Genomic DNA, 22918 nt, shown 5'->3' on the forward strand with positions numbered 1-22918 from the left:
CTGTAGAGCCCCTTCATGGGAAGAACATGCTTAGGTGTCCTCCTACTCTTGAGTTACACACTTCACTCACTTGGAGCAGTTCCATTCTTTGTAGATTACTGTGGGAAATGTGCATGCTTACTGCCTTAAAAACATAAGAATAATTATGGCTACCAGAAAATCAAGCAAAAACATCTCAAACTCTAGCTATATTACGTGTGGCCAGAGCATGATTGACATTAATGTTGTCATTCCTAGGGTGCAGTTTAACTTCCACACAACTAGAAGCAAGGGGAAGTTTGAGTTCCTCCTTGATTGTTGTTGTCTGGTCTTCTCTTAGGGAGAGGCAAGAAGTCCCTGCAAATGGCACCTAGTGTGAACTGGACAAATACAAGGTGAGGGACCTGAAAGTTGGTCTTTGGTCGTCTAGGTGACTGTGTGAAGGTTGGCAGTTTCTGTTCTTTATGAGCACTGTTTCTTTTGTAAAATAGTGGTTGACGCTATAAAACTACATAATTGAAAAATAATTCCCAAGCTCGCCAGAAACCTGTATAAGGATTTGCATTTCTTACACCTCACTAAATTAATTTTTCAGCTTCAGAGTTATGAAGGGAAATTTCTCCTTTGCAGCAGTCATTGAGAGGGAAGACATTTTTTATTGTCTTCAAGTCCTCTCTCCATTTATCACACTTCTGGGGGAGAGAGGTCAAAAGCTATCATTAAATCTTAGATCAATGTGTAGGGTGGCTCCGTGCCATTGACATCAGCAAGAGCCTGGATCTCACATACTTACCATAAAGTTGGGATTGCTGTGCTGTGATGTCATTTCCCTTTCCTCCTTCAACACCAGTGAGATGCTTGTTGGCAATGGCTGAAACATTTTCTTATCTATGCATGCTGGAATCTTCATTACTCAAACACCAAGAACAAAAAACTGATGTGAAAAACAAGAAAAACTTTCAATTGAATTGTACAGGTTATGGGTCACATTAAAGGTGGGAAAAGTTTTGAATTGATTTATTGTGGTCTCATTTTTTGTATCACAGAAACCTTGCATTTTAACATGGCTGTGTATACTTTATATCCACTGTATGGTGAACAGCTTTGTGCATATAGCAGAACATATTGTCAGAAAAGGAGCTAAACTGCAGAAATGTAGTTGCAAACAGTTTTGTGCAGTTTTACACAGTGAAACACATAGCACATTTGTAGAGAATAGGGTGTATACATTTGAGAGCAATGTAATAAGAAACATAGCTTTGTAAACCAGCAACGTGAAGAGGCTTGTAATTCCAGGATGGAGCAGGTTAAAGGAGATTCAGAACCAGGGATTATTAGTAAGGGCATGTTATCTCCTAGACCTAGGATGATAACTTTTGCCAAAGGTGATGTTCTGTCTCTTGAACATGGGCCTTATAACAATATTTGCAGAGCTAGATGTGATGGTAGGGAAAGGAATTCACAAGTGTAAAGCTACTACTGAAGTGGGCTTTATATCTGAAGGATTAGTTAATGCAGTGAATACTTGTATTTATTACATTTTTTTCCCATCTTTTGCTATCCATATGTAACATATCACTGTCTCTTCAGTAGACTAACTAGTTTTCCTACAAGTAATTAAAATCTCTTAGTCTGTACACTATATCTTTATTCTAAATTATCATGGGCTGGCATGCAGTGACTAAATTTGCTGGCATGCAGTGACTAAAGTTTCTTAAAGGTCCTATGCCGCTGAATAGTAACTAAGATCCAGTGCTAACATCCAGCACCGGATAATGATCAAATGGGGTCCTAGGCAATGTAATAGATGGGGTCCCCCATCCTACAGCAGCCCCCCCCCAGCCATTCCAGTGTCCCTTAGAAAGAGGATGGCCTAATGGTTAAGGTGTTTGCCTTACAAACACAAGGTGCAGGGTTTGAGTCTCACAAGGGATAATTGGCTAGGCTTCCAATGGCTCGCAAGGGCAGTTAGCCTAATATGAACCTATGAACCATTACTTGACTATTTCTCCAAAGTTATCATAAACACTTTTTCAAACCTGTCAGTCTGCATACTATTTCTTCTTTACTTCTACAATGATTTAAAATCTTTATTTCAAATGTTATGGAGCAAACACTGATGGGCATTTACTAAACAAAAAATACAGTCTCACAATAAAAGTAAATGTAGCATTCACAGCAAACTTCTCTGCCTTTGAAACTCACTTTCATTGAAACCTAGATTCAAAGAAAATGCATTTGGGCAGTGGTGGATTAAGTTTACCCTTGGGCTGTTTTCAAAGCATAAGCCCCTTGCACACATTTTTAGGACCAAGCATACATGCATGTTCTCTTTGATTCACCTTCCTGATTATTTTAAATTATATTTCTTGTATAGTACAGCACCACTTGTTAGTGTGTGTTTTAAATTTGTAGCTTTGACATTTTTCCAGTAAGCAATGAAACAAAACATATGAACCAGTAATGACAAAATTGCTCATTTCAGAACATTTCAACCATAAAACTCCACTTGAACTTCTGTCATTACAATCCACCAGTATCCGCCAATATGCTGAATCTCTGCATAAGTAAAAGTCGTCTCAATAATTTCCAATTTACGAGATATGTAACTATTGAAGAGATTGCTGCTAGCAAACAACTTTATATTTCAATGTTGCATCTGCAGATTCAGCACCTGCTGTCTTTGAAGAATAAATTGCCTAAGCTACTTTAAAAAAAAATGGTAAGCTGATAATATTGCAATAGGGAATGGATGACAAACTGACCACAGGTTCATAGTTACTAGGCATCACATCCCCCCCCCCCCTTAAAGTACAACACAGTATCAGCAATCCATTACATGATGTGGGAGTAAAACCCACAGCCTGATGCATCAAAAGCAAGTATGCTACTAACACTGCTTTCAAATTCTCTAGCACAAACAGTGATGACCATTTGCTAAACAATACAGTTGCACATTGAAAACAGACTTAGCATGAGCAGCAGTAAACTTCTCTTTCTTTGAAGCTCACAATTCCTTGAAAATGCATTGAAGCTCACAATTCCTTGAAAATGCACTGAAGCTCATAATTTCTTGAAAATGTACTGAAGCTCATAGTCTGGTAGTTGGTGTAGAGGATTCAGGCTCATGCCTCCTGTAACTAATGTACAGGATTTGAGCCTGGTTAAATTAACTAACCTGCCAGGTATAACTAGGGCATTTCATACATACACACCCACCCACCAGCAAAACACCTTACCTTACTGAAACATTCCGTGGATGAAGCAGGAATGGTTGTGTGTTTAAATTCCGTAAATGAATGCGGAGTAGAAGAAGATATGGAAATAGAAACAACAGCAGGTGCTTGCATTGCCTGTAGGCAAGAGTAGGTGTGAACAAAAGCATGACTAGATGTAAACATTGCACACAGAGAGCAGTTTTAAAGATGAGTGCCCTTAAAGATGACTCCTAATTTGTTTTTAATTTTCAATTAAACAGTAAATGTTGTGCAGCCCCTCTGGCTAGCTGGCTCTTCCCAGCCAACAGGGCCCTAGACAGCTACCTAGGTCACCTAGTGCTGGATCTGGCTCTGTCAATGACAGAAAAAACAGTTGCTTACAAGTTTTCTTTTAAGTCTTAGGCCTTATAGAATAAGAGGAGGGACACATGTGTATCTCAAAGGACCTCGCACTATGGAATAAGCTACCTATCTCTATGAAATAGAGTTCATCCCTGACCCTATTCAAAAGAAGTTTTAATCACTGGATGGGAAATTGAAAATTCACCCCTCGTCCGGTCTCCATGTCTCTGATGGACAGAGGTTGACAGTAAGTAAATTGATCCCCAACTAATATACCCCCCACACACATAGTCCTTAGCTAAATATTTACTAATATACCTCACCATATAGGCATCCAGGAAACTCTGTGACAAAACTGGGTTGAGTTGCACAACTAGGCTTATAAAGACACTGGTGGGCTTACCCTAGTATGAACCTATGGAAGTATGATCGTAAGTTCCTCAGACATGGTGAGGAAGCAGAAGACTAATTTTATTTACCCTCTCAAGTGAAAATGAGAATGACAGCCAATTACTTAAAATCCTTTAGTTGTATTTATTAACTCTTCCATTTATTTTTGAAAATCATGTTACATCACTTCAAGACAAATTTTCCTGTTTCATATTTTCCTGATGAAAGTGGTCCTTATTGCAAGTATGAGACCTGACTGTGCAAGCCCCAGCAGTTTGAGATTTAAACTGCAATTCATCCACAATAACAAATTTCAAAACTCTGTTACACTTTCTAAGGGTTATTGCAGGGGGGCCCCTGACAAACACACACACACATATACACTTTCTGTCTGTGACTTCCCACTCCAGTGCTTCTTTTATATAATAACTCTGATATTGTTGTAGATAAATGCTAATAAACCTGTTGTTAAAAGGTTGCTAATACAGATATATATATATATATTAGTATTCAGGATTCTGATGCTTATGTGCTGAAATTAATTATCATGTATTGTTCTTTTTTATGATACCTCAGAAGTACATTTTGCAGTTTCCAAGGCATATACCAGCACTGTGTTCAAATAATTAACTTTCACACTAAACAGTACTTTTGATTGCATTTGCTATGTATTAGTGTGTAGCAGTACTAAATTAGTTCTGATAGCTTTACTTGACTTGTAACGTGATGACCTTGCTGTGTTCATAAAATGTTTTTGTTTTGTTATAGATAATGAATTATTGTGGGAAAGGAAAAGTCAGAGTTACGTTGGTGACAAAAGGAGAAGATTTTAAACCACATCCACATGACCTAGTTGGAAAAGACTGCAAAGATGGGTATTATGAGACAGAGTTTGGACCAGAGAGAAAAGTCCTTTCGTAAGTACCTGAATTTTTTCTGTAACGTTTGATACAATTTGGTTAATGTGAAATGTGTTGTCCAGTTTTTGCACTGATTCTGGCAGAAAAAGGTGTTCAGACTCCATTATGGAGACTGCTATCTTCATATTAGGAGTTAATTTCTTGACTGTTCATCCCATTTTATATTCTAATTCAGAACTTCCCGTTTGTTTATATATGGATACTCTGTTTTGTTTCAGGAACTGCCAAGTTTGTTTTCATGAAAAAAGTCTGGTTGTACAATTCTGTAAAATAATACAGCTCCTGTCACATTGCAGCACATTAGAAGAAACATGACAAATTTGTAATCATATTGACCAGTGTCTAGATTTATCAAAATCTGTGTCAGTATTACTGCAGATAAAATGAGGAATGACTGCATATAACAGAGGGTAAGAATAAAAATGCACAGGGAACGGATCACCGACTTTAACATATGATTGTCTAGATAGTACTTCTGAGCATGGATTAGTTAACTATCCTACTAATGCAGTAAGTTGAGAGCCAGTTGAGCAAACTGTCTCTGCAGTTGCTCCTCTTCTTGTTTTGTGAGATTCCTCTTGTTTTACAATACTTTAACCTTTAACATTTATCAGCCCCTCTAAATAATTCCTGTTACTTCTTAACCATATCTCTTTCTCATCTATTTCTCCCTCTTTTTAAACTCCATTTTATTACTCTGTTTTTTAACAACTAAGTGAGAAAGTATTGGTGTCTCATTTTTGCTTTATTACCCAGGATTTCCATCTATATTTTTATTGTTGCATAATCTGAAATAGTTCTTGGGACGTGTGTCAAAGTTTTCAATTAAATGCACGTTCTTGTGAAATATACTTTCTTTCCAGCCTAGCCCAGTTAATGTACCTTGGGGAATAATATGTAAATTCTGTCCAAGTTCCTTCTACTGAATTCATGTCTTCCATACCAAATATTTTCATAACCTTCTTCAGAAATCTGTCCTCTTTTGTTACATTTTTCCTTTTAGATCTCCCTAATACCTTCTCACTATATCATGTTCCAGTCCCCTACCTATAAGTAATATTCTGTGCTTACAGCTGATTATTTATTCCAGAATTTTCTTAAGTTCCATAATAACAATTTTTGGTAAAGTGTAAATACATGCCAACGTAATCCTCTTCCCTTGCTTGATAGCCCATTACTACAACAAATCTACCATTGTTGTCTATTTTTCCTCTTCTGTCACAATTCGAACCCTCTAGCAGTCAGCATTATTACTCCCAGTTTTCTTTGTTCCCGATATTCTGCTGAATATCCATCCTGATATCCTTTCTTTGGCAAGTTCACATGTTCATTTCTTTCTAATATATGCCTTCTGCTATTGCTATTTGTACTGTGCATTTCCTAATATAATTTAATATTCTTTTCTTTTTATCAATTACTCATAAGACCATTTACATTCTAAGCTACTATGACTAGATTAGTCATTAAGATGAAAAGCTATTATTCTCGCTTGGTGTACATGACAGTTTTGTTTTGAATGTATATTTCCGACATGCTTGCAATAATGTTTGACAGGCTCATCTTTTATACAGTTGTTTCTTCTCATCTCATTTGAACCTATGTCACGGTTCTTATGACTTTTTGCTTTAATGAAAAGCCTCACACAGTAAAGTAAATACAGTTTCAGTACACCCCTATTAGCTTAGAACAAATACACAAGACTGTATGATGTTATGTAGTCCTATCTCGCCTACATTCTTACCCGTGGGTTCGGAGCCGAATATCGGCTCCGACTCGGTCGATTTTTACTAGCTCAAAGTCTCTCATTGGCTGGGCTAAGAGAGTATCCCATGGTGCACTGCTCCATATCCCCAGATCTCGTTTGCCGCTTGTGTAGCTCAGACGTGGTCTCGCTTGGCTGTGGTTAAGTACCTTCTTTTTTGCTATTTCTCTTTGAGAAAATTGTTAGTTCAGACCCAAAAGCTATTTTAATAGCTATTCTTGTTGCTGATCGCCAAAATTGTGTGTGTAATTTCAGTGCTTGAGTGTGATAGTTGTTTTTTGGTATCCCTGACTATTCCAGCGGGCTAGGCCTGTTTTAGTTAGAGGACCTAGTCCTCCCCTCTGTTGTTGGATAAACCTCTGGTCATTGTGTTTTTTCCTGTGTAATCCCTAGAAGAACCGTTTCAGTTAGAGGTTCTTAGTGTGTGTCTAGTACTGTTTTTTTCTGGTGTTCTAAATTGTGTGTTTTTTCCCGCCCTTTTTGTAAGTTGCATCTAGGTGTTTCACTAGCGTTAATTATAAAATGTCCAAGGATCAGAAGGAGCATAAGGCTTCTGGCTTTAAGAAATGTTCCAAATGTGGATATAAAATGTCCATCACGGATGGACACTCTGTGTGTCTACTGCTTCGGAGCCATCCATTTACAGGAGTCGTGTAGCTTTTGCCACACGTTCAGTCCTAGGGTGCTCCAGGAGAGAAAAAATAAACTGATATTAAAGGGACTTCTGAAATCGTCATTTGAGGAAGCTATAGATTCGGCTTCTAGTACTCAAAGTCTAAAGCTTTCAAGTCTAAGAAAAGGTCTTCGGCTCCATCTGCCACTTCGGAGTCTCCGGAGAAGATTACTGTTTTGGACTCTACCTCCTCGGCTCCACTGTCCTCGGGGCCACAGGAGGTATCAGTGTTAACTGAATCGGCGTCGGCTTCTATTATTCCTGAACCCATACGTAACCGGTCGCCCAGTGTGAGGCATGGTTCACCAGACAAAAGATCCCAATCTCCATTGCTCTCTTCCAAATCCTCCAGGCTTTCTGATTTGGATGTTGATAGGGTAGTGCAGAGGCTCCTGCAGTCGCCGGTGTTGCCCAAATTGTTCTCAGCTCCAACCCACTCGGCTCCGGAGCCAGTTCCTGTGACCGTTTCGATGATTTCTCCTCTGAGCACATCCTTGTCGTCGGAGCCAGTATGCTCCGCTCTGAATGATGTTTCTGCGCCGGCTCCGATACCCCCTTTGGGTCTATCGGTGCCGACATCGGCTCCGACCATGTCGGTTCCGTCCACAGGGTTCGAGACTCGGGTCTCTTCGGTCGGGCCCGAGGGGGTTACTTCGGGACAGCTGTCTGTTGCGAGTCTCCCACTCGGTGCATCAGCTCGGGGGATCTCGGTCATGGCCTCGGAGGCCGGTCGGTCCTTGGACTCGGGGGGACCTGCCTTCGAGGTCATGCGGAGCGCGCTGGCAAGATAGTCAGCTACATCACCCGGGTAGGTCATTCCGTCCCCCACCACCCTGGCGAGAGCCTCTGACACTCCCCTATCCATGGACAGTAGAGCGCCAGGCCCTAAGGATACCCCCATGAGTGGTCCCCAACTTTCTGAGGGTCCCCCAGAGTCCGTGCCTGAGGAGCCTCCTATAAAGAAATTGTACAAGAGGAAGCACATAGACTCCCAGGATGAGTCTCACACCTCCGATTCCAACCTAGAGGAATCAGAAGGGTCCCCCAAGTCTTCCTCTGATGATGTTTCCTTCTCCGATATCCTGGAGATACTGAAACAAAGAGGAGGCTGGCCTTCCAAAACTCCTTCCGAGGAGGAGTCAGTATTCCTTAAGGCTTTTGGCGCTCAACCTTCTGCCTCCTGGGTGTCTCCACCCTTCGAACTTCTTGACCTCATTTTTCGAAGTGTGTGGGAAAACCCTGATTCTGTGGAGCCCGTGCCCAGGTGTCCCAACAAATTCCTGTCCGCACCCCAGGGAAAAGAGTTTCTGTCAAAAGGAGTCCCGCTAGATGCCATGGTGGTGGCGGCGGCAGCCACCCAGAAGGAAGTTGCAGAGTCTTCCTCGTCGGTCCGTCCTCCTAACAAGGAGTCTAGGACCATGGACCGGTACGGGAAGCATACCCTATCTTCAGCAACCTTCACTTTACAGTTTCTGAATTATTTGTCTCACTTCACTTGGCTCCAGAGAGATCTCCTCAAAGAATTGGGAGATACTATTGCGGGTAATATGCCTGAGGCGGTGGCTCAGATGGTTAACGCACAGGTTTCTACTCGTAACTCCATCGCTAACTCATCCATGCGGCTCATCTCGTATGAGGCCGAGGGAGCGAGTAGGGCAGCGAGCTCAGGGGTCGCCCTTAGAAGGCAAGCCTGGCTCCGCCTGTGTCACTTCGTGGAGGCCTTCAAGTCTTCCTTCACTGACGCCTCATTTTCACGGTTCCTCCTTGTTTGGGACCAAAGTGAAAGACACCCTCACCAGGTGCGAACAAGAGGGAAAGACCCTGTCTACTGTAGGGGTCCGTTTTTCCCTTCCTTCTAGGCCTTATCCCAAGGCCCAGCGCAGGGGGAAGATGTGGTTCAAGAAATCAGAGTTTTTTTTTCCTGCCGCACAAGCTGAAGCCCCTTCCAGAGGAAGGGGAGGGGGGGTTACTCAGGGAGACGTCGCCCCAGAGGCAGAGTGGGGCCCCTGCAATTCCGGAGACCGCAACTCCTTCCGTGGCTCTCCATACTCTCATTCTTGAGGGTGTGCCCGACTGCGCTTATCCGGAGCCAGTCGGGGGTCGAATTTCCTTATATCCGGAAGCCTGGGAGAGCATCACCCAGGACTGATGGGTATTAAGGATAATTTCCGGAGGTTATCTCATCCCATTCTCTTCAGTACTCCCGCCAATAAGAAAAATCCCAGACATTCCACCCAGTCAAAGGGATCAAGCAGCCTTAGAGGTCTCTCAGCTGCTAGAAAAAGGGGCCATCCAACCAGTCCCCTCTGACCAAATCGGATTAGGGACTTACTCAAGATTCTTTTTGGTGCCGAAAAGAACAGGGGACCTGAGACCCATACTAGATCTCAGTCAAATCAACAATTACGTACACAAGTCCAAGTTCTGTATGGTCACACTACAATCGATTCTCCCATTGTTGGGAGAGGAAGTATGGATGTGCTCCATCGATCTCAAGGATGCTTATTACCATGTCAAAATGGACAAAGCATCCAGGAGTCACCTACACTTCTGGCTGGGAGCCAGTCACTTCCAGTTTCGAGCCCTGCCCTTTGGTCTCACCACAGCCCCCAGGGTGTTCACCAAATGTATGGCAGTGGTGACGGCTCACTTGAGACGTCACAGATTCCAGGTGTTTCCGTACCTGGACGACTGGCTCCTTTCCGCCCCCACCAGGCATCAACTAGTTCAGGCCAGGGACGCTACCATCAGTCTATGTCACCAATTGGGCATAACAATAAACTGGGAAAAATCTGCCTTATTGCCCTCACAGCATGTCACCTTTATAGGAGCAGAGTTGGACACCATTCAAATGCGAGCATTCTTACCACAAGAAAGGATCACGGTATTGCAACGACAAATACATATGCTGATGCCCCTGAGAAAAGCGAAGGCAAGACTGGTTCTTCAACTCCTAGGGACCATGGCGGCAACTATCATGTTGGTCCCTCTAGCGAGATTACACATGAGACTTCTTCAATGGCTCCTCTTTGTCCAATGGTCTCTCCAAAGACTCCCACTATCTCATCCCATCTTAATCACAGTCATGTGCAAGCAGGACCTCCGTTGGTGGCTGTGCACCAACAATTTGAACGGGGGGAATCCCTTCGTTCCTCCCGTCCCTGTTGCCACGGTGACCACGGACGCCTCCCAGATGTGGGAGGGTGGGCATTATCTCGGCAGGACAGTCCAAGGCACGTGGCAAGAACACGAGATACATTTGCATATAAACGTCCTGGAGATGAGAGCAGTGCTTCTTGCGTTGCAGGCACTTCAGGAAGTTCTTCCTCTAGGGACTATTGTGATACACTTAGACAACATGTCAGTAGTGTCGTATCTCAACAAGCAAGGGGGAACCCGGTCTTACCCCCTATGCAGAGAGGCTATGTGAGTGTGGCATTGGGCAATAGCTTCCCAGCGGTTTCTGGTGGCAATGCACATTCCAAGGAAGTCCAATGTAATAGCGGACAGGCTAAGCAGAGCAATATGTATGCCTTTATGAGTGGTCCCTGAATCGCCTGGTTGCAGAGCGAATCTTCAGCAGATAGGGACAGCCTTGCTGTGACCTTTTGGACAGCCCTCTCAATGCGAAATGCAGCAACTACTTCACGCTGATCCCCCCACAGGGGGAATCACCCAGGGACTCTCTGGTTCACGATTGGCCCTCTGGTCTGCTTTATGCTTTCCCTTCGTTTCCCCTTCTCTCAAGGGTGACTCAGAAAGCGCAATCCTTGGGAAGCAGAATGATTCTGATTGCCCCACACTGGTCTCGTCAAGTATGGTTCCCCTTTCTTCAACCATACGTTGTGGACACTCCTTGGATTCTAGACCCTCTACCAGATTTACTGACACACATGTCGGTACAGTTCCACCCCTTTCTGAGGACACTCCGGTTGACAGCCTGGCTACTCTACTTCCATCGCTAGTCAGACATCATAATTTTTCATCAGAAGTGGTCCATATGTTATCGTCCTCCCTTAAGCCATCCACTAGAAAGATTTACTCTAGCAAATGGAAAAGGTTCTCCATCTGGGCTCATACTAGAGGTATTGATCCTTACACAGCTCCAATAGATTCAGTTCTGAAGTTCTTGTCTTTGATGTTCTGTCAGGGGTCCGCATCAGCCTCCCTCAAAGTTCAGCTGGTGGAGATATCTAATTTCCACGTAGCGAATGAACCTAGTCTTATGGCACACAGACTATGCAAAGCATTCCTTAAAGGTACCCTGTTGCTTCGTCCCACAGTGTCCGAACCCGTCATGCCCTGGGATCTCAATTTTGTTCTTCAAGTCCTTACTCTACCACCATTTGAACCTGCAGCTACCTGTGAATTAAAATTCTTAATATGGAAAACAGCATTCTTGATAGCAATCACTTCAGCACGGCGGGTCTTGGAAATTCAAGCCCTCTCCATCAAACCCCCATATTTGATCTTCCACAAAGATAGGGTCTCTCTTAGACCAAACACATCGTTCCTTCCAAAAGTGGCTTCCGTGTCTAACATGAATCAGTCCATTGAGCTGCCGGTGTTCTTCCCCAACTTCTCTAACGAGGCAGAATTTAGATTTTACCAATTGGATGTACATAGACAGTTACGCTTCTATTTACACCGGACAAAAGATATCCGGAAGTCTGACCAACTCTTTGTCTCCTTTTCAGAAAACCGATTGGGTTCTCCGGTATCCAAGTTACGCTGTCTAGATGGATAGCCAGTTGTATCTCTTTCATCTATCAGGCAGGAGGTAAAAATTTGCCATTTCCAGTCAAGGCACATTCTACGCGGGCTGTTTCCACATCCACAACCTATCAAGCTAGATTGTCAGTAGATGATATATGTGCTGCAGCTACTTGGGCTTCTTTCTCCTCACACCTTTGTTTCTCATTACAAATTGGACGTGGTCTCCAGGGGCAGATCTTCCTTTGGCTCCACAGTTTTCAGGAGTATTTTCCTATGAGCCACCCAGGATGTAGGTGCTAGGGACGCTGTCCCACGGGTAAGAATGTAGGCGAGATAGGACTACATAACATCAAGAAGTTATGTACTCCCCATAACGTGCAATGCATGTAGTCAATCTCGTCTCACATTTTTACTTACCCTCCCACCTTCCCCCTGCCTGGAGGATTTGGAGGATAGGTTGTCACCTGCAGAGTCCCTTTGATTAGGGATTGTTTATATGGATGTGAGGTGTGTATGAAGTACATATGTTGTTTCGCAGCAGACTAGATCTGGGGATATGGAGCAGCGCACCATGGGATACCCTCTTAGCCCAGCCAATGAGAGACTTTGAGCTAGTAAAAATCGGCCGAGTTGGAGCCGATATTCGGCTCCAAACCCAAGGGTAAGAATGTGAGGCGAGATGGACTACATACATCGAACGTTATGGTGAGTACATAACTTCTTGTTTTCTACAAATGAAGTTTAACCCTCCAGGCAGCTGCACCCATAGGTATAACCTAATCTAAAATTAAGATTACCTAAACTAAAATGCATGTTGCATCCTGTGTTCTGACTCGCACTGATTGCTGTCTGTTCTTTTCTTATCTCTGTTCCCCTCTCAGATGTGAAAAGCAGCTTGTATGGTTTCAGAAAACATTAACTTTTAGCTGTAAGAAAATAAAATGCACTGGCTACCTTTAAATAAAACAAAATTATTCACTGTTCTGTAAATGCATTAAAATACTAAGGCTGCCAAGGAAGCCACTGTCTCTTATTCACTTCCTATAAATTTAAACACTGTTTTTCACTGAACTGCTTGTCATTGTACCTTTAAATTTTAAATTTTCCTTAGCAAAAAATGTTGCGAACTCTCATTAATTGCTTGCTCCTGCAGAAAAGCTTGTCTCCATATAAAAGTAGTCAGCAACGAGGAAAAAAAACACGCTAACAACTTGCACATTCATGAAGGAGACTTTGCAATTTTTACTCGGAACAGCATGTACAGAATTCCCCTGGCTAATTGTCTTTAACTGCAGACTTCTTGTCTCTCACTGTGAACATTTGCTAATAGAAGAGACATGCTAAAATATTAGCAGATGGAAGAAGCTAAGCATTTTTTGTGGCTTTCATCATATTGTCATATTTTACATATTTTCTTACAGAAACACTTGTTTAAGCCAAAGATATAAATCTAGACACCTACCCTTGTAAAAACTTGTAAAAGCAAGGAAAATCATTATCTTAGTTCTACATATAATAGAATCAGTTTACTTTTACACCCCATCCTCACCCCCTTTTACACCCTGCCCTCACCCTAGCAGCCCAAGTTCACAGCATTGTATTAACTTAAACTTGCTTCTGTTTAGTCTTTTTTCTCTTGTACTGTAAAAGCTATATTTCTTACAACTAAAAACAGTACTTGTTTACTTTAATATGAATCAAGTTTATCCCTGCAGTCAGGGGATGTCAGGAGCCAGGTGTGACATTCAAGTTGCTGTATCCAGTTGTCTTTAGAATATTCTTTCCTGTAGGCTCTCATAGCACCACCACAGCCCTGATGTCATTTGCCAACACAGTCAACCACTACAGGAACAATGGACAATAAGTTTCTGCCATATTCCTTGACCTATCTAAGGCCTTTGATATGGTTAACCACCCAAAATTAATCAACATCCTCTCCTCCTGCTTCTGATTCATCTTAGCAGTTACCCAATGCAGAAGGCCTTCAAAGTCAAAATACCTATGCCCCTGCTATATCAGTTAAGATGTAAAGAAATGTCACAGCTGTTCAGTAAAAAAGCAGTTTAAGTTGCCACTTCACTTCTGGTAAAACTAAATTAAATGCACCCAGAGATGTTTAAGTGAGGTACTAATTAAGAGTGTATATGTTTGTGTATATATATATATATATATATATATATATATATATATATATATATATACACACACACAAACACACTTTATAATATATATATATATATATATATATATATATATATATATATAATATGTATATCGTTTGCTATCACATGTTCGACAGTGCAATGTTCCAGTGTACAGATGTCCAAACAAAATGTTCGGAAATCAGAACACCGAACACTGTAAATGCCGAAGTCGAATGTCGAACATGTTGACTACACTGAAATGCTCATATCTGCTCAACATTCTACAACCAGAGGCGGAAATAAAGGAAAGTTTGACTGAATATGAGGCTTCCGAAGAAAAAAGTAGTTTCAAAAAAGAGTTAGAGAATAGAACATGCAGAGAAAATGTGAGGCTTTCTGCTAAACCAGAGAAACTGGATGGAGTAGATAAAATTCATGTTATGAAAATGCAAATTAGCAAGTGGACTGGTATTCCATAGCAGGATTCGGTATTTGAAAGAGCACATCATGTGTATGTTCCAAATCTGGCTATGAGAAAGCAGTCAAGACCTATATCCTAACAAAACTATGGGAAAAATGAAAAGTGTGAACGACTGTGAAAACCAGAGTATTTGTGGAAAGTAATTATTCATTTGTCACCAGGCAAAGGAGAATCAAGTTTATCCCTGCAGTCAGGGGATGTCAGGAGCCAGGTGTGACATTCAAGTTGCTGTATCCAGTTGTCTTTAGAATATTTTTCCTGTAGGCTCTCATAGCACCACCACAGCCCTGATGTCCTTTGCCAACACAGTCAACCACTACAGGAACAATGGGCAATATGTTTCTGCCATTTTTCTTGACCTATCCAAGGCCTTTGATATGGTTAACCACCCAAAATTAATCAACATCCTCTCCTCCCTAAAATTCTGTTCCTCATCCATCTCATGTGTCCAGAATTACCTTGCAGGGCGTCAACAAGCCGTCCTATGGCAGCAACAAATATCCCCCCTCCTTCCAGTTAGCGTAGGAGCTCCCCAAGGTTCCATCCTGGGGCTCCTACTTTTCTCTGTCTTTACCAATCAACTCCATACCTGTACACCTCACGCCACCATAGTCCAATATGCTGATGATTCATCCCTTCTATGCTCAGCTTCCTCTCTTCAAACACTCCACAAACGCACCCAGGAATCTTTCCTATTGGCTGAAAACTGGCTAACTCCCACCTCATCCTAATCCCAGACAAAACAAAACTTCTTCCATCCAGGCAAAACCCCCTCCACCCAAGACAAAACCCCCTCCCAACTTTTCAGCATCTTATCCAAAAAACAAACTATCATGATCCCCTCAATCCGCACAAAACTGCTAGATGTTGAAATAGACAACAATCTGAAGTTTGACATACATATTGGCCAAACAATTCAAGAAGTCCACAAGAAACTCGGTCTCCTGTATAGGAACAATAAATTCCTAAATAACAATACTAAATCCCCTATTGCCCAAATGCACCTCCTATCTACTCTCTTATATGCTTCCCCAGTACTTACCAACCTCCGTAAAACTGACCTTACCAAACTTGAATCTTGCTACAATAAGATAGCCAAATTTGCAACCGGTGCTTCATATAGATCCTATCACTGTACATCACTTAGACAACTAAATTGGCTGGAACTTCCACAGCTACTGCACTTCAATCATCTTACCTTTGCTCACAAAATCCACCATCACCCAGATAAAATTCCTGCTCTCCATAACCTTTTATAGCCATATAACTCCCCTAGATATCTCCGTTCTTCCAACAAATCCCTCCAACATGTCTCCAAAGCTAACAACTCAGCTAGTGAATCACTATTTTCATACTACATTTCCAAATTATGGAATAAACTCCCAAGCTTTCTCATTTCCAACTGCTCTATTACACAATTCAAAACACTACTAAAAACACATCTTTACAATTCTTGGCTCTGTCCATGTAACCTTATATAATACCTCAACTTCCCTTACTCGGAAGCTAATAATTGCTCACACATATCTTCAGTAGACCTCTAAAACTGGAACTTTCTACCTATTATATTCAAGCACAACTATCTCTCTTGTGCAGTGATTTATCTATTCTCTCTATCTCTATTTGTGTTACACACACATTCTATCTCCAGCTGCTTGTTTCCAGTATATTATATGTAATGCATGACATGTTGGTACAAACTACTGCTACCTCCTTATGCAATTATAAACTGTCTCTCTCTTTTGTATGGCATTGTACTGCCTGTATTACCTACCACTCTTTTGAATTTATTTTTTGTATTGTGACAAATCATTTATTTTATTTATTTATTTTATTTTACATTTGTTGACCAGGCTAATCTAGCTGGATACATGTCCATTTTCAGTAGAGGCCCGGGGAGAAAAGCTCCAAGAAATCATACAAAGTTAATAAAAAGTTAATATAGAAGTTATGACAGATATTATAAAAACAGCAAATGTTACATTAAAGCAAAACATTTTTTTTTTCACACAAGTAGTACATATTGGAATACTCAGTGATTTTATGAGAAGGTGCAATATACATATATACATATATGTTGTATGCAATAATATTGTTTATTGATACACAAAGGGAAGAAAATAAATGATGTAGGGTGAGATTTAGAGAATAGGAAAATAATTAGTCAGGGTTAGTACAGGAGCATAGCCAGTGTTTATTGAGATATAGTTTTAGATTCCTTTTAAAAAGTGAGAGAGAAGTCTGAGATGTGGTTTCAGAGAGTAGTTTATTCCATATTTTTCCAACAGAGTTAGAGAACAAGGAGTCACCTGCTGAGTTGTTGGGTTTAGTAGTATTGATAAGTAGTTTGTTTGAGGAGCGTAGATTTTTGAGATTATTATAAGGTGTAATTAGGCTAGAGAGTATTGGAGTGTTACTAGGTTGATACAGGGTCTTGTGGACTATTGTGAGCTGATGAAATTGGAGATGGTTAAGAAATTCTAGTCAGTTTAGATGTCTTAGATTTAGACAGTGATGGGTTCTAAAAAGAGAGCCTGTAGCAAATCTAGCAATATTATTATAGGATGTTGCTAGTTTATTGAGGTTGTTTTTAGAGAGATTGGTGTATATAGGAGAAGCATAGAGGAGAGTGGAGATTAGGTGAGTTCTGGATATAGAGGTCCTAGCTTCTGGTGTAAGATAGGGTTTAATTCTGTAAAGGTATCCTAGTTTTTTGTTAACTAATTTTATTGTGGTGTTTATATGAGTATCAAAGTTAAGATTGTTGTCTATTGTTATTCCTAACAGTTTAGTGGTTGGGTCAGGAGAGATAAGAGTATGGTTGTTAAAAGTGAGATTGAAATGTAAAGAGGTGGACTTTCGGGTTGGTGTGAAGAGTAGCAGTTTAGTTTTCTTGGGGTTTAGGAGGAGGCAGCAGTGTGAGAACCATTGTTCTACAGTGTTGAAAGCTTTTTGGGTAAGAGTCTGAAGTTCAGTTTGAGAAGTGGCTGAGCAGATTATGGTAGAGTCATCTGCATATTGAATACAGGTGGAGTATGGAATAGCTGATTTCAGGTCATTAATATAAATGGAAAATAGGAGTGGGCCTAATATGGAGCCCTGTGGGACCCCGAGGGAGCTAGAAAGGTAATTAGATAGTTTATTTTGCCAGAGTACAGCCTGCTGACGGTTTTCAAGATAAGATGTAAACCAGTTCATAGATAGAGGATCAAGTGAAAGAGAATTTAGTGTGTGAAGGAGTAGTTGGTGATTAACCATGTTAAAAGCTTTAGATAAGTCAATGAAGACTGCAGATGAGAGAAGATTTTTGTTGCGGTTATTATTAATGCAGTTTGTGAACGATAGCAGGGCAGTGGTGGTACTGTGGAAAGGTCTGAAACCATGTTGACAGTTGGCAAGTAGGTTGTTCTGGAGAAGGTGGTTAAGAAGTTGTTTATGGATGCACTTTTCCATAATTTTTGCAATAGGGGATAGCAAAGCTATGGTGCGAATGTTAGAAAAGTCATTGGAGTTCCCCCCTTTATGTAGTGGGATGATATGAGAAAATTTCCAGATAGATGGGACAGTTCCTTCACTTATGGATCTATTTATCAGAATGGAAATGGGATAGGCAATGGCTTTAGCTCCTTTTTGCAGGAATTCTGCTGGGAGTTTATCAGCTGAGGGGGTGTTAGGTTTTAACTTTTGGAGAAGGGAGGAAATAAAGGAAGTAGACACTGGTTGTAAGTGAAATAAAGGAGATGGGTTTGTAGAAGAGGTGGGCAGGTTAGAGGTATCAGGGGATAGGTGGCTAGCTAGAGTTTGGATGGCGTCTGTGAAGAAAGAGTTAAAGGCATTAGCTGTTTGTGTGGGATTCTCAGGGTTTGAGCCTTGTGGGTTGGGTGTGATCGATTGGCCTGGGAAAAGAAGATTGTTAATACTAGTCCAAAATTTTCTAGGTTCCTTGTGAGAGGTTTGCTGTAATTGGAGATAAGTTCTTTTTGTCTAGCAGGATGGCTTTTTTTGTAATGTTTCTATGTTCTCTAAAGGTTTAGCGGTCTGCCAGATTCTTAGTAGTACGCCATTTTGCCCAGGATCTGTTTTGGAGAAGGATTTTTTTGTTTAATACTAGTGAGCCAAGGGGCTGGTTTAGCTTTGGCTCTTATAGAGCGAGTTGGTGCGTGGTGGTCAAGGATGGTTAAGAATGTAGAAATGAAGTATTCAACTGCTTCATTTAGAGGGAGAGATTTTAATGGTGACCAATTACATTGTTTCAGTTCTGTTTGGAAAAGTTCTTGGTTAAATTGCTTTTTTGAGTGTATTGTTCTGAAAGTGTTAGGGAATATTATGTTGGTTTTCTGTCTGATAATATAAGTTAGAGAATGGTCACTTAGGTCATCTGGAAGGGTTCCTGTTATGTAGGTTTGATGAGGAGTATTAGTAAGTATCCAATCCAGGGTACTTCCTTTGTTATGGAGTCTATTAGTTCTGGTAGGGCAGTTTATAAGTTGTGAGAAGCCATATAGGTTAATATGGGTGGTGGGGTTTGTACTAGTACAGGAATTCCAATCTATATTAATGTCCCTAAGGACTATGGTTTCTTGTGGGAGATTAATAGAAAGCCAGTTAATGATATACTCAAGTGTATTAATGTTATTTCCTGGGGGAAGATAAACACAGGTGATATTTATGGCTTTACATGTGTTGACCTGAAGTTTGGAGATAATTATTTCTGCATTATTGTCCAAAGGTAGGTTAAGATTTATAGTGCTGACTTGTAGCTCTGCTTTATAAAGGCTTGCTACCCCTCCTCCCTTCTTGGCAGTACAGTCAAGTCTAATGATATTGCAACCAGGTGGGGTGATTTCATTGTCTTTAATGGTAGGTTTTAGCCATGTTTCTGATAAACATAGGATGTCAAATAGGTGAACATGTAGGAGGGCATGAACTTGAGCAATTTTATTAAAAATACTACGTATATTAAGATGTGCTATAGAGAGTGATTTGGGAGGTTTGGTAGGTGATAGGGTCCTAGTTTTGTCTTGGTTACTGTTTGCAGTGGTAAGGGGATAGTTAGGGTCAGGGTTGGGATGAATGTCCCCATCCAATAATGAGTGGGGAAGTGTTAAATGTTTGGGCTGGAGAGGCTTACAATAATAGTCAAATAATTTTCTAGTTTTTAGGTTGGTGAGCTTAATGTGTGCTAGTCTGTGATATTTAGCTAGTAGGTAGCTGGGTTTGAAAATGAGGTTTAGGAAGTTTGGGGAGAAAGGTAATGTTGGTGTTGAGGTGTGTTTGGATGGTAAGGGAAGGGTAGAGTAGAGTGTTTGTTCATAGGAGGTAAAGAGATAGGTGGTGGCTAGAGGAGGTAGGAGTGAGACCCAGATTAATAAATGTAATTTGTGAGGGAAGAGTGATATAGACAGTTTAAAGGTAGTGAGGTAAGAAAGAAACGGGAGGTAGGTTTTAAAAGCACTAAAGAGATATAGCAATAGGTTGGGTATTAAAACAAGGAGGGATGTGAGGTAGGTATTAGTGGGTGTGTTGTGAGAAAAAGGGGGTTGGGAGTGTTAATGATGTGCTTTGTATGATAGGAGTAGGTATAGAGGGGAGTGTCTTTTAGAGGAATAAATGTAGGAGCATGGGGGCGGGTGGAAATTGGGGGTAGGGTAGGGGAGCGGAGTGAGCCTGAAGGGCGAACGGAGCAGGTAGAGACAAGAGAGTAGACTGTCGAGGAAGACAGTCAGTGAAGTATGAGAATTCACCAGGTAAGTCTGAAAGTGGGAGAGTGCAGGAGAAAGTTAAGAGGCTAGTAAGAAGAGAATCAGACTGTTAGAGGAGTAGAAGGTGATTAAGGATACCATAGGACAAAGGAGAGATGGTGAAAGAATAAGTTTGTAGAAAAACTGGGGATAGAGTTCTGGAGGCACGGTTAACAATAGGGTAAGAAATTAATATACAGGAAGCTTGTAGTGAGACGCCACCTAGTGGCCAGTCACTTTATTGCACAGATAGGTCTCCTACAGGAGATGGCAGGCTAAGGGAGAGGTAGGGATGGACCAGATAGTGAAAGAGAGTATATAAGCTGGAAGTAGGGGTTATTTAAAGAGATAAGTGTTAAGTGAGGGGGGGTGTATGGCTGCTGGCTAACCTGACTGGGAAGCTTGCCTAACCTAGCAGTCTTAATACATTAATATAATTGCAAAGTACTCTTAGTTGTAACAATACATACTTTCACTTCCTTTTCAAAAGGGAAATGTCTCTCAGGGAGCTGGTAGGTTAATTCTTTAGTTTGAACTAAGCTTAAGAGGTGTCCAGCAGGGTTAATTCAGGTGTTTGGTGCAGGGACAAACAGGAACACAAGGCTGGTAATATACAGAAAGAGAGAAAAGGTAGTAAGGCAGACAATACTACAACTAGAGAGCAGGTAAAGATATTTCTTAGACACGGTTACATATGTTGTTACAGTAAAAAAATACTCTGTTAGTGTATCAAACTTCTAATGAACTCTAAACTACTCAAACAAATACAGATAACTAGGATAAAAAGGAGTTGCATTTGCTAATTAAATAAGATAATTCATTAACAAACAAGAGTTACAAAATGTATCAGTACTTCTATGAACTCTAATACCTCATTGTAACACAGTCAGATAGCTAGGAAAAAAGAGCTGCATCTGAATAAATAATACACTTATAAACTACTTTTTCAGATTCAGGACACTGTACATTAGGGGTACCTAGTCCAGGATAGTTTAAATACATAGACAAAAGTAATCAGGTAGTACTGCAGTGGATTATTCTTGGGTCGCTGTTTGGGTTTAAGCCTATGCATAGAAGTCAGCAAAGATTCCATTCAGTAAATACATGAGTACATTTTGTTCTGGTTTTATTCTTTATTTAATATAGGAAATAGAGGCAAACTGTCGCTATGGTAAAGTTATTAATTGGGTACTAAGCGTTACATTGAGTGTTTAGATAAACATCTGCTCTTAGAGAAGGGTAGAACCAAGTTATGATTTTCAGGTTCACAACAGTGGAATCGGTTCTTTCATACCTTCCTGCTCAGCGCTAAATGTGATCAGCGAAATGCGATAAAACCAGTGATAAGTGTAAAGGTTACTTTCAGTTCTACACAAAGTATAAAGGTTATTTCAACTCTGCACCTAGAAAGGGTAATGATACCTTTTCTATAAGTTCTGCGGTAGTAAAGCCGCTTGTAACAGTTCCCAGTGCATGTCCCTTTGTAGGCTCAGCATATAGTGCGCAGTGTGCTTTAGGGCAGAGTTAAAATAGACAAAATCAATGCCGCACACAGGAAGTCACTGTATACATCTATACCAAGCTTTATAGTGGTAATAAAGCGAGTCTACCAGGTTAAATAAACGTTAGGGATAAAAGCAGAGGTAATATAATGTCTATAATTCGCTCTGCATATGATAACAGAGTGTATACACTACCATGGCACATGAGCCGCTAATAACAGCCCCACGAGCACCACGCTTTTAATGAGCAAATATGGAGCATTAAGGCTTACGTAATTGCTTAACTACACTCTTCAAAGAAATAAGTTCACAGTATGTAACTAAATTAAGGTTTAAGGATTATGTCAAAATAAATTAACTGTTTGTAAATATACAACATTATCAAGGCTCTAACGAGCTATATTATAAAGAGTATAACTGCATTGTGCTAGAGATAAGTAATGGTTCAGCGGACCTATTGTTACGCTTTAGACAAGGCAATAGGCTTACTGTGCCCAGTATTAGGGCAATAACCAGCAACAGTAAAAAAATCTCTGGATTCAGTCACATGTGCTCAATGCTATTTAGTTAAAGCATTTGTAGCAACAGCGTAGCCCACAACAAGTCGTAACACAGCAAACAGTTTAAAGGATAAAGCATAAAATCTTCTCAATGAGCAAACAAACCTCAAGATACAGTCACACGTGCTCAACGCTGTATAGGTATTTGCGTTTGCAGCGAGAGCTATGACCACAATCAAGTATTAACACAGCAAACAGTTTAAAAGTAGAAAACCATGTAATCATTTCCATTGAGCAGGCATTAACAAAAAGCTTTGGTTAACTTACTGCAGGGCAAGCGCCGAAGCAGGGAGCACAGCAGCCAGGTACAAGGTCAGAGAAGAAAGATGGAGAACCCTAGTGTGGGGTATATTTATAAGGTAGGAAAGGATGTAGGGGCTGAGGGAGAGGGGAAAAGACCATAAAGCAGGTATGGAGCAGAAGCCGCGAGATAAGCAGTATTGTATTAGGTCAGGTAGGAGGTTGGAAGGGATAGTTTAAGGGGAGAAGC

General features: G+C 41.0%; 1 protein-coding gene across 1 annotated transcript in view; it reads left to right on the plus strand.

The window, feature by feature from the left end:
• The window catches only part of LOC122788078 (proto-oncogene c-Rel-like), a 1849952-nt gene that overhangs the window by 522570 nt on the left and 1304464 nt on the right, over positions 1 to 22918 (plus strand). Inside the window, exon 3 of the mRNA XM_044055006.1 lies at positions 4698 to 4846. Within this exon, the coding sequence (XP_043910941.1) occupies positions 4698 to 4846 (149 nt within the window). The remainder of the gene's footprint in view (positions 1 to 4697; positions 4847 to 22918) is intronic.

This window comes from Protopterus annectens, chromosome 1.part2 (genome assembly GCF_019279795.1).
Source record: "Protopterus annectens isolate FY-2018-M chromosome 1.part2, PAN1.0, whole genome shotgun sequence".
Taxonomy (NCBI): Eukaryota; Metazoa; Chordata; order Ceratodontiformes; family Protopteridae; genus Protopterus; species Protopterus annectens.